General features: G+C 37.7%; 2 protein-coding genes across 12 annotated transcripts in view; one reads left to right on the top strand and one right to left on the bottom strand.

Moving 5' to 3' along the window:
- The window catches only part of plekha7b (pleckstrin homology domain containing, family A member 7b), a 149,912-nt gene extending 133,754 nt beyond the window's left edge, over positions 1–16,158 (bottom strand). For 4 of the 11 annotated variants that reach the window (XM_065248867.2, XM_065248862.2, XM_065248871.2 and 1 more), the window contains exons 1-3: positions 15,859–16,157; positions 15,684–15,760; positions 15,462–15,519 (exon numbers count right to left, since the gene is read on the bottom strand). In XM_065248867.2, coding sequence (XP_065104939.1) covers positions 15,462–15,519; positions 15,684–15,760; positions 15,859–15,941 — 218 coding nt within the window. In that variant the 5' untranslated portion in view covers positions 15,942–16,157. Of the gene's footprint in view, positions 1–3,035; positions 3,309–15,461; positions 15,520–15,683; positions 15,761–15,858 lie in introns of those variants that run through there. The other 7 variants (XM_065248865.2, XM_065248866.2, XM_065248876.2 and 4 more) reach the window with 4 other exon arrangements.
- Positions 1–19,707, top strand: part of nucb2a (nucleobindin 2a) — a 572,456-nt gene that overhangs the window by 538,566 nt on the left and 14,183 nt on the right. The window lies entirely within an intron of this gene.

The following is a 19,707-nucleotide window of genomic DNA, read 5'->3' as shown; positions in this document are numbered from 1 at the left end:
CCGACTGAAAGGGAACGTCTCGGTTACATATGTAACCCTCGTTCCCTGAAGGAAGGGAACGGAGACGTCACGTCCCGTCGCCACAGTTTGCTGTTCCACTGCTGATATCGGCCGGACATTTTTTCTGGCCAGCTTTCTCAGCAAAAAATAGCTGATTTGATAACTGCACCTGCCGCTCATTAAATACCTGTGCGGCGGGGCGGCGCCGGCAGATGCAATTATCTGCATGCCAAGTTCATTGGCGTTTTAAAGGTTTCTCGAAGCAGATAGGTCACCCGCGAAGCGGTTCCCAATTCGTCGGTCACGACGTGACGTCTCCGTTCCCTTCCTTCAGGGAACGAGGGTTACATATGTAACCGAGACGTTATCCTACATCTGCATCAGCCCCTCTATAAAAAGGACTGATCAACATTTCAGTAGGCAAAGATGTAGATCACAAGGTGTTAATGCAGTATGCCATTTAAGTCTGATGATTGAGGACTCCAGTGTGCACACGACACAAGGTTGTTGTTAATCTAAACAGCTTTAACACTTACTGAGTGATGAAGTACAAAACATTTCCATATAATGCACAAGAAGAGTATTTACATTTGTGCAGCAAAAGGTGGAGCAGATGATTGAATGAGCAATCCAACTTTCCTCAACCTTTCAAAGAAGGTAATGTGCTTTCTTGTTTAGAGAAGAAATAATACTGTTGACTCAGCATAACTGGTGTGTTAATGCTGATTGGTTCCCGTTCTCCTCACAGCTTCCTAGAATTAATTATCAGACCCTTTCAGAGAAAGGTTGTGGTTCTAACAGCACACTGACAGAAAAGACTTTAAATCATGTCTGAAGTCACATAGGACATAGCAATACAAAGCCATATCGGCCTGCCCCGAACAATGACTTGCTCGCAGGAATATTGCTCTCACATGTTTGTTAGATAAATCCCAGGTACCATGACTTCCTGTGAAAGGAAATGAATGTTTGTTCTGGATGGATGATCTTCATAAGAAAGCAATACCACGATCACCTGCCTCCCCTGACAATACATTCTCTTGATAGAGTCGATTATTTACTCTTATTACACATACACTTCAATATAATACAAAGTCATTAATAAGACTAAAATCTATAGTTATCAATTTATATAGTAGTGGAAACATTGTGTGTTCACATTTTTAAATACAAGTATAATATTGATTTGACAGAAAAGGGTGTGTGAAATTTGACCCCTTTACCGACACCATACAATTGAACATTAAACGTGAGACTTTTCTTCACGCACATAAAGTACTAACTTGGAAGATCGTCCAAATATCCGGAGCATTAGCCACTGGAAATGATTTTTTGGTTTAGAAAAGCTGGCCAGCGTTACAGTCTAAATAACCTGATTCTTCATTTGTAAACCCCACAGACTAGCGTCTAGAGCAGAGAAAAGACACTGTTTACAGGCTGATGTCCTCTCAGCACGCCCTGTAATGTGTGATGTGAGAGTAAATGAAAACTGAATGCACTTGTGTTTACTAACTGGATGTGTTCAGACTGAATGCTGCTGAAGCCATGTTTTCTCTCTAGTGTTACATATAAACACTCTCCAGGTACACAACACAACACAACACAGATGAAAAGTTTTTTGGACTCACTTGACTTATTTGAGTACTGACTTTCAGATGTATTTCCTAAAATTACTTAGGAGAAGGAAACATGGACACTGAGTCAACTGTTAAAGGCAGGGTGCACTATCTCTGAAGCCAATGTTGACATTTGAACAAGAAACAAACACGCCCCACCCCAAAAGAATCTGGACCTTCTTTTGATAGACCCGGCCCCACACATACGCATCCCAGGCAACGATGTCAGTTAGTAGACATGCTACTTACTGCTGATTGGCTACAAGTGTGTTTTGGTAATCGGCCCCGGTAAATCGTGCGAGCCACCTTTAACATTCAGTAAGAACATACATAAACTTAATGTGCTTTATTTATCAATCTAAAGTAAAAAACGAATGCAGAAATCATCATATGACAGGTTTATGTCTGATTCATAAAAAAATGCGTCGGGCAATCTTGTCGTACAAATGATCAAATGTTGACAAATGTGGCAGCTCAAAACAATCATTATTTAAATATCACAGCACTATAAATTCACAGTTTAAAAACCTAAAGTTTACGTCATGAAAAAACCTAAAGGAACTTACTGGCAAAGGAACTTCTTCATAAAGATTAAACCATTGACCTTGCAAGTTCAAATTAATCATCTTTGTATTTGGCAACTTGAAATAAAAGAAAGGACGGAAAAATGTAAACTTAATTTTTAAGACAAATTGATTTTACACCAAAAACACCCGTTAACCTCGTAATTTCAAACAATTCAATTATTATATAAGTATTTAATGTAAGCAAATATTTTTTCCTAATGTGGACATAGCACTACTTTTGCATTTACAATAGTAAACTGTGCAGGTAGTATCATTCTTAAATACCGTAGTGTTTTTGAACCTTACTATAGTAAAGATAAAAATATGCTACAGTATTATTTCAATTTATCAATTCACTATAGTTAATACATTATTACACAATAGATTAACAAAGTGTAGTAATAATAATATAATCATAAAAATAACTATAATAATAGTACAATATATTACAATTTACTATTTGTATTTGCTAAAGTATTCTTTCTGTATTTTCCTGGATAAAAGGAACTATCTTTCATAGACTCTTAATATTCCTGATTAATTTATTTAACTTTACCAGAACTACTTAATTCTAATTATGTCCTCAATCTCAATGCAGTGAGAGCCGGTTAACTCTGTCCCTGAATATTAAAACAATTCAATTGACATTAACAATGAAACATTTAGCAGATGCTTTTTACTTCATAAACTTACAGAACTAATTTACACATATCAGTTCTTGTATTTACTAAAAACTGAACTCATGATTTTGCAATTGCAATTATTATACTTCACCAACTGAGCAAAAAGGAAAGCCTTTTAAACGAAATCATTGAAATGTATAATAGAGGGCGCTGAGATATATTCACATTACCATTCCTCCACAGACGCAGTTTCATCCTCTTCCTCTCTGATAGTTTCCAGTTGAATCTGTTTCTCCTCACGACCAGCATCTTGCTTGGTCACACGCCCCAAAGGCAGGCAAATGCAGCAGGTACCCATGTCGCTGGCTGCACTAGCATCTCTGCCATCCAGCAGCTCCCTATGTTTACTGTCTCTGAGCTCTGTAAATTCTCTCATGTAGGGCAGCCATCGCTACATCGAAGCCACAAGTGTTAATGCATGCACTGCCGGCTTCTGGGTTAAATATAACAAGTCGAATTGTGTCTGGCTTGAATGGCTCTTGTGACGTAGCACACAACACAAGCAGCCACTGTGCTCTCTATTCAATCCCCTCGTTGTTTTCCCTCTGTTCTCTCGTCTGTCAATGCTCTGTTATTACACCCAGTCCCATTTGTTTTAGTCGGCACAAAACAATGTGTTTTTAGCTTGGCATGGCCTTCATCTATCATGGAAGATGTGACTGTACCACTGCACTATGTATCCTGCTTTTTTCAAAGGAAGTAACAGATCTAAACAATATTGATTGCCTTTTATCTACAATACGACAGCTGGACGTGAAAAATCAGCACAAATAGTCCTCCATGCCCGAATCGGATCAAATCCGGCTAAAAGCTGCCCTGCTAGACTTCAATGCTTCAGGGTGCTGCGATATTCAGAATGCATTTTAAAATCAGTCCTCAAAATGTATTTAGGGTGCAACCAGGATGCAAAATTTGATTTAGAAAAAAGTTGAGATAAAATAGAAAAATTACGGTTATTAATAATAATTTATAATTATACGTAATAACTTTTAATGATTGTTTAACTGTATGTTTTATTATAAATTCATAAAATGGTTATTATTTTACAAGCAATGTTAAAAATAACTACTCAGTGTTTAATAATCAATAATTAAATGATCATAAAACTAAGTTGTGAACAATATGTGGCGCTACATGCTGCAGAATTTTATTATGAAATGTTTTCGACTTTAAGAAATGTCTACTCACTTGGGAAAATTAGGAAAAATAAAATTTTTTCACAAAACTTTGTATTTAAATTTGTCATTAAACTTGTGTTTAAATTCTCATCTTCTTATTCCGACTGAAATTCCAATTCAACATCCAGCAATGTGTTGCCGAATTGGACAGGAGCCCGTTCCTCAAATGATAATTACACCCAAGTCTATCAGTTATGGCTGGATTCAAACGCAAGACCTCCCTCTGCTGCTGGTGAGATACAAATAACATGATTTCCACAAGATAAATGATTCATGCTGCAGGTAGTTCAAAAGAAGCATTTCTTTTTTCTCTCAATCATTTCGGTCCACTGCAGCTACACTGCGCACAGCCCCCACTGCAACAGGAAAACATTAGGCAGTCCCATCACAGCAAAAGGCTCCTGCCTCAGTGAAAAACGCAGAATAATCACTTTATCCCTTATTCTCTTCAGAGAAAGAGCGTAAGAAGGAGAGAGAGAGGTGATGCTGGCACAAATACGCTGTCTCATAATACCTCATTCAAATGCTGAGATCAAACAGTCACCTCTAAATAGCATGAATCTGACTCAAGTGAACATGTGGACCGGAGTAAACATCCATCTTCTGTAAACATTACAGAATGATGCAGCTGACTGAGATGAGCTAAGTGGAGGCATTGCATCTATACCAGCAATATATAGCTTACACTGCAATATACTGTCATACTGTGACTAAGCACAACCACTGCGGAGAGTTTTCAAAATTTCCCAATCACAATTGTGGATTATATCGTTCACATATAACATTCATAAGAAAGGGTCAGAAAGCCATCCTTGTTTACACACTGGTCGGGCATAGGGTGGCAAAGGTGTGTGTACTGTGAATAATAAGTTTGTATAAATAAATACACACACATGCATGTATATATTTAAGAAATGTTTACATGTCTATATACATTTGTATATTTATGTATAATTTATATTATAAATAAATACTTAATATATAAATATATATTTTTCTTAAAATTATACATGCATGTGTGTAATTTATATATATATGAAGAGTTTGGTTCCAAAACGCAATAAACACCATTTTTGAAAAAAAAAAATGAGTTACTGCCAAAATCATTATTATATCAGGTCAGTATTTAAAAGTAAATTCTTAATTTTACCCAAAATCCAATATCCGCCGTGTTATTCTGTCATCTTTTCTCCCTTTTTTCCCAAAACGCAATAAACGCCACTTCTCCTTTTCTACAGAATGCAATAAATCCGCCCCACAAATTACAGCGCACCATTTCACGCAATGTAAACAAACAATGGCGGCGCGTTGAGTACACAGAGTCCTAGTTTTCCTCATCTACTTTGTACGTCGTGATCAACAAACAAACAAAAACGAAATAATACTTTAATAGTATTGATAATCCTGTGGTTTTCTGTGACGGGAAAGAAACGTAAGCCATCAACATCTAATAATTTACGCGAGAGGCACTCGGGAGACGATTGCTTGTTCTCCCGACAGCATCTAGCTTCACTCGTGCTAACACATTGACCCCAGGGTATCTTATGAAAACTTTCCATAATTTTACTCAAAGTCAACGAGAATCACAGCTGGTCGCTGTGGAAAATGTTAAGCGATGACGTCAAGTATAACCGTGCAGCAATGACAGTGTTCCTAATATGACAAAGTAAGTGTTTTGATTAGGGCCAAGACTTTAACGGGTTAATTAAGATTAATTAATTACACAAAAAATAACGCATTAAACATTTTTTACGCATTTTAATCACACTTATTTTTGCACCGCGGAACATTTCTCATTGGATGAGTTTCGGCGGACCGATTATACTAGAGCACCAACTAGCGTTCATGACTTCAGACAACAACAAACCACAGTGAACATGAACGAAGAAGCTGATGAGATCGCTTTGGTTGGCCCTGTGGATGGGAATTTTTTTATAAAAAAGAACGGATGGAAGCGTCGATAAGAGCATGGTTGTGTGTAAGCTATACAACAAGGAATTCACATATCACCGCAGCACTTCGAGCCTCAAGTATCATCTCAATGCAAAACATATAGCAGCTAGCGTGGACGTTAGCCCGACTCCGAGTACAACGACTTGGTTGAACAAAAATAAATAATATTTTGTTGCTTAAGCTTATGTATTCAGTCATTATTCATTATATACTAAAAATCCATGTGAAAAAATAACTTCTCAATGTTCTCAGGTCAAATATTTATATGTGATTAAAATGTGATTAATTTCGATTAATTAATTACAAAGCCTCTAATTAATTAGATTAATTTTTTTAATCGAGTCCCGGCCCTAGTTTTGATTAATGCCATTAATGTTTATTTTTTTAATCAGTGTGTACAACTGTTAAACTAAATGAACATAAAATGGCAAAAATGAATGCACATTTATACATTGATTGAATAGATTTATAGAATTTTGGAAAAAAAACTTTTATTAATTGCATTTTGTGGAAAAAATAATTCGTTTTTATAATAAATCTTTGAAAATGAAGATATGGATTTGAATTTTTTATGTTTTTATAACCTAAAGATGCTATGTGAAAGTTTGTAACAGAAAATAGTGGTTTTCATCTTGTCACTTTCTTGGTATAGAAAACATGTTTTTACCGAAATTTGTCAAAATGGATTTATTGTGTTTTGGAACCAAACTCTTCATATATATATATCGTTATGTCGTTATGCAACCCTAGTCAGGCAAAACTCAGCCACCACAAAATCATACGTATATACACAATATATCAAGTCACCTTTTTAAATCTGGCTGCTAAGTTTAGAACTAAGGCTTTTCATTCCCATTAACTTCCATTCATACGCATGAAGAATGCGGCAAACCGGAAACGCACGTTCATGCAAAACAAAAAAGTTAAGCTCTGGCGAACCCTGACCTGCAAATTTTTATCACGTGAAGACGTGTGACCAATAGATGATGTGTGACAGTGTGGCCTTTTCAGGTAAGGGAAAAAACTGTATGGGCCATTCCCTTTTTTTTACAGTAATAACAAAAGGAAAGATCGTCTTTGCAGAAGATCAATGCATACTTCTGCATCACTACTTCTTTAGCACCGTTCATCGAAGCATGTTGTGGAAAGGCGCTAACACAGTAAACATATTAATAGAGATGCCCTTCAGCATGTTGTGCAGTGGCTTTGCATTGTCTTCCTAACATTACAAAGGTGGATGAAGTTCCAGATTCTGTCAATAAGACCCATTAGTTTGTTTTCTTTCACGGCTGATACATTTTGATAAGCCAGTGTCGACAGTAATTTCGCAGCACACAAACATAACACTGTTTTTACCATGTTTACCATATTGCTTTGTCAAGTACAGATCTCTTAATTTGTAGTATTTATAGGCTTTTGCACCAGGGCTGTTTCCCGTGGCCAGTGCCCAATGCACAAAAAGCAGTTTATCACACCTTTAACAACACCTATTTAGTCTACAAAGAGTTGGCCATCATGGGAAAAGCAATAAAGAGAAAGTATTATAGATACCATTATCCTTAACACTAGAAGAACTAATGATAAGAACATAATGCAGGGAATGTCTGCCAAGCTTTTGGCTATTCTTGGCTGTGATAAGCACCTATCACTTTTAAATGTTTTCAAAAGATCCCAACTCCAGTTGTGGCACCAAGCAGTCTGATGTTTCTCAAAAACCATCTGAAGAGTGATTTTGAACCAACCAGGGCAATGCAACCAGGTCTAGGTGGATGACTGTACATTACGCCTTACATAATTTAAAGTACCATTAAAGGCAGTAATTTATACCAAAACCAATGTTTTTTATGGATCACAGTTGTAGTCCATTTTACATCTTTAGAATAGCTGAATCAAATAACCACAAGTTAAAATACTACATTTGTTCCCAGGAATTCAACTGTGGGAGGGCCAAAGAGTTGGTGTTTGGGAATTTGATTCTCTGTTGGCGGTCAATTTTAGGGATTCGGTCACATGGAAATACAACACTTCCACTGCGGCTCCACTGGGATGTAAACCCAAATGACAAAAAGGATATTGTCCCAATAGGACACCATTGTGCCGTAGTGCCTTTGGGGAGCTATCGTATTGCACAAATTCAGTGCAAGTTAACTTTAACAAGTGTCCGTTGGAAAAACTGGGAAAACTACGTTTTACTCCATCACAAACACAGTTTTCCAATCTACTGGTACTTTTTATGCAAGTTAACAGCAACAGAGAAGATCATGTTTTATCAAATTAAAATCCCCTCATAAATCCTTAAATATTATTTAAACACTCCAAAGAAGATGATATATTCTTCCTCCAAAGGGGCACATGTAAATGAGTGTGACTTTACTACGGTTGCTCTTGCTAAACAGTCCCGCCATTGTGTCACCTCCTCTTATTTCCAAAAAACCTGCTGCACAAGCAGCGGCTGTTGTCACGGCAGCGACATGCAAGCTTGGCCTAAACTCAGGCTGTTGGATGAGCAGTGAAGTGAGAGAAAAGGGTTGGGGGGGCTCTTTGAACCATGGACTGTAGTCTTGGTAGCTGCCATATTTAATTTGAAAAGAATGAAAACAAGACTGGAAATTCCAAAAGACAAAATAAAACAAGGCAGAATACATTAAAGAGCACCTATTTCATTGTTTATTTGGTATAAGACAATGTGTTTGTGTGGTTTATGGTTAAAAAAACATTATTATCCACATACCGTACATTTTTGTAGCTCCAGATTTCACTCTCTTCCTGAAACGCACGGATTTGAAAAATTCTGTGTCCCTGATTGACCAGCTAATCTGTACGTTGTGATTGGTCTCATCTCTGATGTCAGCTGGAAACGTGACGCTCCTTACCATGTGTGAAAGATTCGGTTGCTAACATGAGTTAAGTTACAGGCTGTGAGTCCGAAGCGGGAGGAATTATGATAATGTCGATCTTGTCTACATCAACAATCACAGGAAGTAAACTGTTGCCTACAATCCATGTGTTTGTTGTAGTCCAAGAAAAGAGATTTACGTTGGAAATGATAACTTGCATCATCGTTTACTTTGGAGTATGTACCTTTTGCATATCGTTAACATGTATTAATACACAATTATAAACCAAAGGAAATTTAAAAACGTGAATCGGACAAAAGGTGCTCTTTAATATCTCTACAATAATTAAATTACAAATGATGTTTACCCTGACTAAGGTGAATTACCTCAACCTAAAGTTTAAGCCGAAACCTGTTGCAAGAAAATACTACATTTACCAGGCCTTTGCAGCAAAGGTAAAACCTGTCTGAAATATTAATATTGTATTTTAGGTACAGTAAACTGTTTTTTTCTCTGTTCTTCTACAACACAGCCGATTCAGCGAATTTAGACACTTCACAATTACTCCAGAGTTTAAGTAAAGGTACTAAGTTTAGTGACTCAGCAAAATTTAACAATCAAGTCAGTTCATCAGCTTTTTACTGGTAAAAAGTTTGTTCCCCTGCTTTGACTGAAATATTTTACAATATAATACACACACACACACACACACACACACACACACATATATACCCAGCAGTTGCAATGATAGATGCTCACTGCTCCGGGTGTGTGTGTGTCACGACTTGCAGTGAGTGTGTTTGTGTGTGTGTGTGTGTGTGTGTGTGTGTGCGTGCGTGCGTGTGTGTGTACCTGGTAATTATCACATTGTGGGGACCAATTGTCCCCACAAAGATAGGAATACCAGTATTTTTGTGACCTTGTGGGGACATTTTGATGTCCCCATGAGGAAACAAGCTTATAAATCAAACAAAATGATGTTTCTTGAAAATGTGAAATAGTAGAAGGGTTTCTGTGATGGTTGAGGTTAGGGAATGGGATAGGTAAGGGGAATAGAATATACAGTTTGTACGGTATAAAATGCATTACATCTATGAAATGTCCCCACAAAACATGGAAACCAGAATGTGTGTGTGTGTGTGTGTGTGTGTGTGTGTGTGTGTGTGTGTGTGCGTGCGTGCGTGCGTGCGTACCATACTTGACAATCACTTCAATTTCACTTCATATGCTTCTCAGCCCTCACTTTAATGGCTGTTTACTCAAAAATGAAACTTTTGTCATTATTTTACCCAGGTGATATTTTAAGCCCTATGACTATATATTCTGCAGAACACAGTGTTCTTTCCCATAAACCAAATTTGAATCATGGCTTATATTGATAAGCTCCAAAAAAATAAATATCCTTTTGTATTTCATTTACAGATATGATGTTGTGGGTGACCTACCCTTCAACATTTCCTGGAACAATCCAGGAGGTCAAAACATTGTTTGTGTATCCCTTTGAACCATAGGAAATTCCTCCAGATTAGCCTTCTAGCCCATCACCATAGTAACGACTGACACAATGTTATGAGCCACCTGCCTGAGGTCTGGTACTGCCATGACCTCAGAATACACACTGAAGAACTGACTTTTCACTGTCCGAGTAAAGATCTCTCATCTGTGAACCTGTCAATATGAGCCCCTGGTGAGAGGAAGGACAAACCGTCAATCTGATGAACAGCGCTGCTGACCCTCGACCCACTTGAAAAGCTGCTGAAGCAAGACAGATGCGATGAAAAGTGACATCTCCACACAAATGCTTTTCCTCACACGTCCGATCGTCCAGAATGGACCGGAAGCCTCCTGCCATTCACTCCCTGAGTCTGAGACACCAACGCGGGCAACAGAGATAAATCACCTTGACTCTATATGAGTCAGCCAAACCTTCTGATGTCCACAGAGCTCAATAGATATTCCTCACCATGAGCTGACCTTTTAGGATCTGAGATCGCTTGTCATGTGTCATAACCTGTCATTAAAGTCATATAAAGGTCAAGTAAGGACATTGCATACGGTACAGTGATGGAGGATATGCGTCTCTACCCTGGCGCCGACATCTCAGACCCTTTCCTCCCATTAATACCTCTTAATTAGATCAAATCTTGGTGGACATGAAAGCATTAGCTACAGTGTATACGCTTTTAAGGGACATATATTAATTTGAGCGTGCAGTATATCAAATTAACTTCGAATAATAATCCAGGATGCACAGCAGTTCCCCGTGAGCTACGAAAATAATAATCACATCAGCAGAAATAATGAATCTGTGAGGGTAGTTTGTCTCAAGGACAGTCTGAGCATCACTCTCTGCCTACTGATGCACATTCAACAACATCCAACAGTGTGTGTATACAATTTACAGTCTTCTGTCGTGACTGTCGATTCATAAAACTGCAGCAAGATGGCAACAAACGCTGAATTGAGGGGTGATGTGAGTAAACACAGACACTCATGACTGCCAATCCTGGCACAAATGGTGCATGCTGAATTCTTTGGCATAACTGAATTGAATAACCACAGAGTAAGCAACGCAAGAATTTCAACTATAAACTGGGCTGATTAAGGTACTTGGAATCAAACACACCTAATACCTAAAAAAAGGGGCAATCAGCTCTCCTTTTCACTGTTAACACAAAATGACACCAAGACAATGTCCAGGAAGATCAAAACAGGAAACGTAATGACTGAAAGACGCCAATACATCAGCACATTATTTTACAGTCCTGACATTTCGCTCTCTACAGATTCAGAGCAGCACTGTTCAGTATTTGACTATGGCCAGACCCAGCACAATGAGTCTCTTCACATGGCCCACAATAAAACTGTCATTTCTAAAATCATTTTCTTTGACCTTTAAAACACCCCCTCTCACTACAGCAGTCAGGGTACATTTTGCCGGTCGGATACCAGTGGTGCATTGGACCAACAAATAAACAGCTTTATGGGAAAGTGGTGCTATTTAGATGCAAAACAGAGAGCAAGGCTCTAATGCACTGTAGATTGCATGGGCCACATGAGCTGAGCATTGAGATTGTCGTGCGATTGTCCTGTTTTTCTCATAGAAAGATGACTGCTATGCAGTTTGCCATCGGTGTGCAAGGCAAGCAAGGCTTATCTTATATAAAACAATTTAGAAGTAACACAGAGAACGTCTTATCAAAACATAAAATTTGTTTCCGCAGGACTTTTACAATGTGTGTCATGCTATATCCAATCCTCGTCGCATAGTTGTAGTTTGTTTTCACTAAATACGACGATAAATACGTCAAGTCCGACCACCGGAAGTGTTCGATATTTTGAGCTTTCAAAACGCAGGTGTTTTTAGTTCACAGTAACTGTTTAGCTATTTGTGTCGGTGTGCTTCCACTAAACTCTGGACACTAATGAAAGGTAGGTGGACCAAAATATATATCTTTTATTTTGTTACTGAAACATGGTAATCTAAATCTATAGAGGAGATTGTATTTAAATAAATTGCGGAAATTTTAATATTACGTTTCTGGTAATAGACTACAGAACGTCCACTGCAGGCATCGTTCAAAAAAAGATGGTTACCATGGGTCCGATGCCCATTCCAACTAAAACAATAAATGTTCATGATTTAATTTGAAAGAACTAACAAAATTCTACCTTCTGTTAAAATTTCATGTGAATATCTGATAAAATGAGAAAGTTATAAGCAAAAACATGTGAATAAGCAGCATTTTCGGTCACACACCTTCCAGTGACATCCATAACTTTTTCCTCTGATTTCTAATATTAAAAATATCATAACTTTCTCAATCCTCAACGGATTTTTACAATCCAGGTATCTTTGTACATGGGAATGTCTTCTCTGTCTAGTCATATATTTTGAGCTTTGGGGTTTTTGAAAATGTTGTCATCATACCTTCAAAGCTTCACATCATGTGCAATTCACAAAGGCTGCGAAATGAAAAATTTCAATGACCCGCAAAATCCATCACTATATCCAAACACTTTGGTCACTTTGTTTAATTCTAGGACTGAAAATAAACCACAAATAAATATCTCTTCAATGCAAACCTACAGTCAGCAAACCACTGCAAGGCCACTGGTAGCCGAGACAGACACACATGGATACAATAGGATTACAATAAATGGATACAGTGGGATTCCTACACACATACAATGGCACAGCTTTTTTGTGTTTTATTGCATAAAATGCAATGTCACATATGTTGTTTTCTGCTAGCTGTTTAAGCCTCATTAAACACACCAATGCATGCAAATGATTAGCTGCAGGTATCATAAAGCAAACAAATAATCTGCCAGGTAAACAAACAAATGTTCACATGTGGCAGCTAAATGTCACATGGAATAGATCACATTGTAAAAGCAAGGAAATGACCTGATAACCTGGCAATGATGAAGAGTATTGAAGGGCATAGAGATTTCTGCTTGCTGCTTCCACTTTCAATGGAGCCGAATGGGTAAAATGACTTTGGGCAGCCAAGTCACTATGATTTGGGTATGTGATTGGGCCATACATCTCTGTCATCACACCGACACATGGGCACACACACAAGCATACGTACAGACAGCAGGGAACACCATCAGCTAAATGGGCAGGGTTAAGGTCCTGCACATTGCAGCACATGAGGAGAATTTTAATGGCACTGCCCATCCATTCCTGCTGGGCAGTGCCCTTTATTTCCCCCATTAAGTGAGCAGAGAGAGAGGTAATGGGCTGTCTGGCTCCCATGTTGGCGGACTGTAAACAGTAGCAAGCTCTATAATCAACCAGTCCAGCTGCAGAAATAATGATGAAAAATTCTGCCAACTGTCCACATTTATCCACTATTTGTTAAAACCATTCAGCTTAGATCAAACAGATCTACTTGCTATTATGAACAGCACCCTATATGTCATCAGAGAAATGTAGAAAAAGGAAGTCACAATTAAAAAAAAAGTTTGATACCAACAATATAGTAGTGTTCAGAAATTCTACCAAATCTACGCATAGCAAATATCTAGGCCTATATATAGTAATATAATATAGCCTATAAAATAAAAATTCTATGTGATAATATGGCTGTATTAATGTGTTAGTAGCACATTCCATTTTTACATGACAGTTATGGAAATACTACATATGGGAATTACTACATGGGAAATACTAAAAATATAATCCACTTGTTCCCAGGGAAAAAATTTTTTTAAAGCATGATCTGGCTCATTTACAAGAAAGTATTTAATACATTTATACAGCATGCTCTTGGGAAGCATTTATACCTGTTTGGTCATACCTATAGCAGAGATTGGCCAGCAAGACTGTATAGGCCAGCAGTCTAAAACAAATTTATGTACAATGCATTGTAAATGAACGTAGATGAAGATGCAACGATTTCACCATCAACAGGCCAGTCTATTAACACAAATCCTGGCTCTAACATGCATTCACGGCACTTTTACAGAATTGCGCCCGCTCTAACTTCCACCTGCCACTCTCATTTAAAATGATTAATGTCCTAGCAGGTCATTTTCTTCCAAGCATATCCCTATGCTATACATTCTTCCATCCCATCGGCTGCTCTCATCTTATCTGTCAACGAGTCTTCTTAACCACTGGAAGCTGAACATTTACTTTTATTCATTTTGCAGACGCCTTTATCCAAGCGATTTACCAAAAACAGAGATAATTTAATATTTTGTCAAGTACCACTCTAAAAACAAAGGTGCTAAATAGCACTAAAAGTGGTTCATTGGCTCGTAATCATAAGGGAACCATTTTAGCACCTATTAGCACCTGTGTAGAACCATATTGTGCTCTGTAGAACCATAAGTGACCCGTATGTAGGTGCTCTATAGCACTAAAAATGGTTCCCCTATGATTACGAGCTTTTAGTTCTATTTAACACCACTTTTTTAGAGTGTACAAAAAGCATTGTCTATAATAATAGTCTATATGTAAGTAGGAATAAAGTTGAAGCTAGGGCATAGAGGCTTTTCTGCTGGTGAATGGATGTTAAACATAACACTTTTTTATCACAGATTAAGCTCAAATTAGTTAATTTAGTAAAATGTAAAATAAAAAAATGCAATTCAATTAGCCCTATTACTTAATCTATTACAAGGCAAAGTGCAATTAACCAAGATTTGAACTGAGATTCATTACGAGATTCTTAATTAAACATTTCCCAGTGTTTACACGGATCACTGTGAGGTGTTTAACATTTCTCTCTTTACTAAATAAAAACAGCTACTATAGGTTACATTATAAACATGATACCTTAGGTGAGCTGTTTTAGTCCCAATGGGGCTTAACAAAACAAACAGCTCAAACAAATGGGGGATATGGATGAATTAATAGATATTGTCTAATGCCATTCCCTTAAGTCCTGACAATCTTTAAGCAGAAATAAAGATTAAAATGATATATTTATTAGAATATACAGTTCATTAAAGCCTCTGACTGGTGTAACAACAAGCACCAAGTAGCCTATCTGTCTGACACGTGAAGGTATAGAGACGTGAGCGCGCGCTCGGTGGGGAGGGCTTTGCAGTTGCACTCGCATCCTCACGGTCTTACAAGGACAAACAAAAATTTACAAATACAATCACTTACTTTATAAAGTAGCTGGCGCCTTCCTCTGTGAATCCCTCTTCCCATCCCCGCGGTAAATCTGCGGAGAGAAATGTTTGTACAGAAGTCCAATGCGTCTACGCAAGTTTTGATGAAACAGAAAGTAGCCCATCATCAATGATGCAGAGGGCGCGTTTTCCCTCACTTTAAACACACTTCATGCTGAGGAAGAAAGGGGCAAAAAGCCTTGTTTTATTACCCTACCTGATCGTATCATGTGTCCTGAGTTGACAGGTTCACCAGTGCGGGGATGGAGCCAAGTAGTGCCGCGAGTTTTGTCGCTGGAAAACAGAAACACCTGTTACGAGACCCAAAGCTGCGGATTATGAGAGATAGATTAAATACAGGATCGTGATTAAAGCCATCGCTGGTTGCTCACTTGATGAAAAACACCCTGCCATCTCTGCAGACTCCGTAGGACCAGTGATCAGGTAGTGTGTCCCGCCCGAGCGGAGCCGCCATGATCCCGGTTTGAACTAAGAGCTGCGCCGCAGAGTTTCCAAGGAATCGGACGGTCCGATAATCGCCGCTAGGGCTGCACTACTGTTAAAGGGGCAGGCCAAACTTAGTGAAAGTCTTTGTCCCAGTTCATAAGCCGACAGAAAAGAACGAGGACATCAAATGTGAATGCCATGCGATTGCGCTTTTTTATTGCAGGACAACGGCGTTAGTCCGTGCATATGCATGTATTGACGCAGAGCAGTGCACTTTGAAACCTACAAAGATTAACATTCCCGAAGTCACACGCGCATTATTAAACTTTAATGCTCAATGTAGCCAAAGTTGGATACTTTGTAATAATATATTTGTGTCAGCGCCACTTTGTGTCAAAATTTTGCATACATTTGAATTTAGGCATTCAGCAGACGCTTTTATTCAAAGCGAACAACAATAAGGAAAACAATAAAACGATTCACCTTCGGGTAGGCAAAGTGCAACGTTAGCAAACACAGTTCAGTTTTTAAAGACAATGCCTATTGAAATATGGAGAGAGAAAGGAAAAGAGAATGCCTCTTAATAAAGGGTGGGCTATTTACAGCAATCTCTTCTTCACAGTGATACCATAGAAGAAACTTTTAATACTCCAAACCCTTTCCCAAGACTCTTCTATGGCACCTTTTTAAGTGTATTTTTAAGTGTAAGGTGATTATTTTAGTCAGGTTAAACCTGTCTAAACAAGTGTTTCTTGTACTCTTTCCCCAGCTGAAAATGTCAGATTGAGAAACCATCTCTAGCTAATAACACATAACTTGACTCTTATTCGAAACTCTATTCTAAATTCTCCAAAGGGTTTCATTTTAATACAACATTGCTTAACCCAAGCATACCAAGGCCCTTACACAGCACTTAAACATTTGTACACTTCATGTATAATGTATTTACTGCATTGTGCAGGAATGTGAAAGCCTTAAACGTCAAATCAAAAGCAAAAAGTTACATGTGACGTAATAGTAACTCTCCACAACACATGCTGGTAAATTGACACCAGAGTTTGAGCTAATATTTGGCCAAGGAACTACCTCTTCATGAAAGCAAACGTGCCACTATGACTCATAGTATGACATATCTGACATGAAACTCATATCTAAAGACTCTCCCCTGCATTCTTAGTAATAATAACTAATAACAAACACACCTGGCCAAACGTCTCTCACTAGGGCAGGGCAGAAGCGCAACAAAAGAAACAATCCAATGGCAGCAACAACTGATTATCCTTCCACTAGGCTATGCTATTTATAGCCATTCACAGTCTGTCTAGCTGATAGTTGACCTTATATTGTAAGACACATGTTTAGAGAGTGAAAGGGATTATAGATTTAAATTTAAAGTTATTGGTTACCAATGTCATTGTGAAAAACAGTATTTATTTTACATGTTAAAGCTATAAGGAAAAAATGTCAACCTTTAAAGGGACACTCCACTTTTTTTGAAAATAGGCTTATTTTCCAGCTCCCCTAGAGTTAAACAAATGATTATTATTGTTTTGGAATCCATTCAGCCGATCTCCGGGTCTGGCGGTTCCACTTTTAGCATAGCTAGGCATAATCCATTGACTCTGATTAGATCATTAGCATCGTGCTCAAAAAAGATATTCGATATTTTTCCTATTTAAAACTTGACTTTTCTTAAGGCAATGATATTACGCAGCGCCCGAAAATAGTCCCCTTGGTAGCTTTCAATAGCAGGGGACTATTTTCGGACACTGTGTGATATCATTGCGCCTGCTGCAGCCATGTTACAGTAGCAAAGTCCTTGATTATTACCCCAGAATGAGAGTATAGTTCCTCGCAACTTTTAATTTTCTGTCAGTCTTAGTACACAATGTAACTACAGAAGAGTCAAGTTTTAAATAGGAAAAATATCAAAACTCTTTGGTTATTTTTTAGCGTGATGCTAATGGTCTAATCAGATTCAATGGATTATGCTAAGCTATGCTAAAAGTGGTACTGCCAGACCCGGAGATCGGCTGAATGAATTCCAAAACGGTAATAATCAATTGTTTAACTCTAGGGGAGCTGTAAAATAAGCCTATTTTCAAAAAAAGTGGAATGTCCCTTTAAGGTTGTTTAGTGCAGACTTCAGTTGTTTAAGACCAAACAGAGAGTAAGCCATCTCAACTATGACATTACAGTAACACTTTTACTGCGCCAAACCCGTCCTGCTTTGTTTTCTCATGCATCCATAAATTTCAGCTTGGTGCACAGCTCAAAGTCACGCTGCATGTGTCAATGCACTACAAGACAAAGACTGTATTAGTGGAAAACAGCTTACTGTCAAATGAAATGGGCCTTTCATTGTTGGATCCAGTAAATTCTATTTACATCCCAACTGGGTTTAAATATACTGAGGTTCACATATGGTTCATTTGTTTGTATAAACATTGTATTGATGACTGGTTTGCAATCTTGTTGATTCTGAAACAACATAGCAACATTGATGTTGATCCAGGAACATGTTTTAGCAAAATAACAGTCACCATATGGTAGGAATTGGCTGGTACAGAAGCATGGATTTACTGGGATTTTGTGAACCTTGAACAAAATGTAAAATTTCCCTTGTATCCCTGATTTACACTTTGTTTTTAGACTCTGTTCTTGGCAAAACCACTCCGTTGACTCCAGCGGTATATCTACATCAAACGCTTTAAAGCCATATAAATATTTTAACACAAATCCCTTTGGAGCTGCAGGAAAACCTTTGTCTGTGTGCCTTCACTGTAAAAAAAATCCGTAGAAATTGCAGCTGGGTTGCCGGTAATTTACCGTAGATTTAAATTTATGTTATTTACTGGCAAAATTTTGTTCAAAGTTGAATGAACATTTAACATTTACAAGTCTTTGTCTTTACAGAGTCAAACTAAAAAAACATCATCAAGCAAAACGTTCTGGGAAACACAATCTGAAGCAAAAAACAGAAAAAGGTTGATGATGATTTCTGGTTCCCAGAATGCTTTGCATGAGACTGTTATTGTATAGTTTTATTCTGTAAAGATAAAGACTTGTTAATATTTAAAATTAATTTAACTTTGAACAAACTCTTGCCAGTAAATAACATAAATTTAAATCTACGGTAAATTACCGGCAACCCAGCTGCAATAACATTGTAATTTCTACGGATTTTTTTTTACAGTGTGGTTAGATGCAATGTTTCCCTCTAAGGATGATTTAAAGTCTACAAAACAGTTGTTTGATGATACACAATAGGAAAATATGCCATCCGCGACTAAGCTTCCACTAACAGTAATGGCAGCTAATTGTTTCGGTGCATGTGATTTGTTCGGTGATTTGTTTCAGACAACAAATCATTTTAAGTCTTGTAAATTGATTTACATAATAACACTGAAAAGTTGGATCCAATGTAAAAACTTACTTCAATTTGTAAAACCTAATATATCTTTGAAAAAACTTAAAGGTGCAGTGTGTAACTTTTAGAAGGATCTCTTGACAGAAATGCAATATAATATACATAACTATATTATCAAGGGTGTATAAAGACCTTGCATAATGAATGATTATGTTTTTATATCCTTAGAATAAGAGATTTTTATCTACATACACTGCGGGTCCCCTTGCATGGAATTCGTCATTTTGTGCCGCCATGTTTCTACAGAAGCCCCTAACGGCAAACTTTGTTTGATAAATTGTCCCCGATGATGACATGTTTGTCCTGTGGCGGCTACTGTATCTTCTCTATGCGTTTCAAAAGTGAGGGGTGATCCGTGGTTGGT

This window comes from Paramisgurnus dabryanus, chromosome 2 (assembly GCF_030506205.2).
Source record: "Paramisgurnus dabryanus chromosome 2, PD_genome_1.1, whole genome shotgun sequence".
NCBI lineage: Eukaryota > Metazoa > Chordata > Actinopteri > Cypriniformes > Cobitidae > Paramisgurnus > Paramisgurnus dabryanus.
This window is presented reverse-complemented; position numbering and strand designations above follow the sequence as displayed.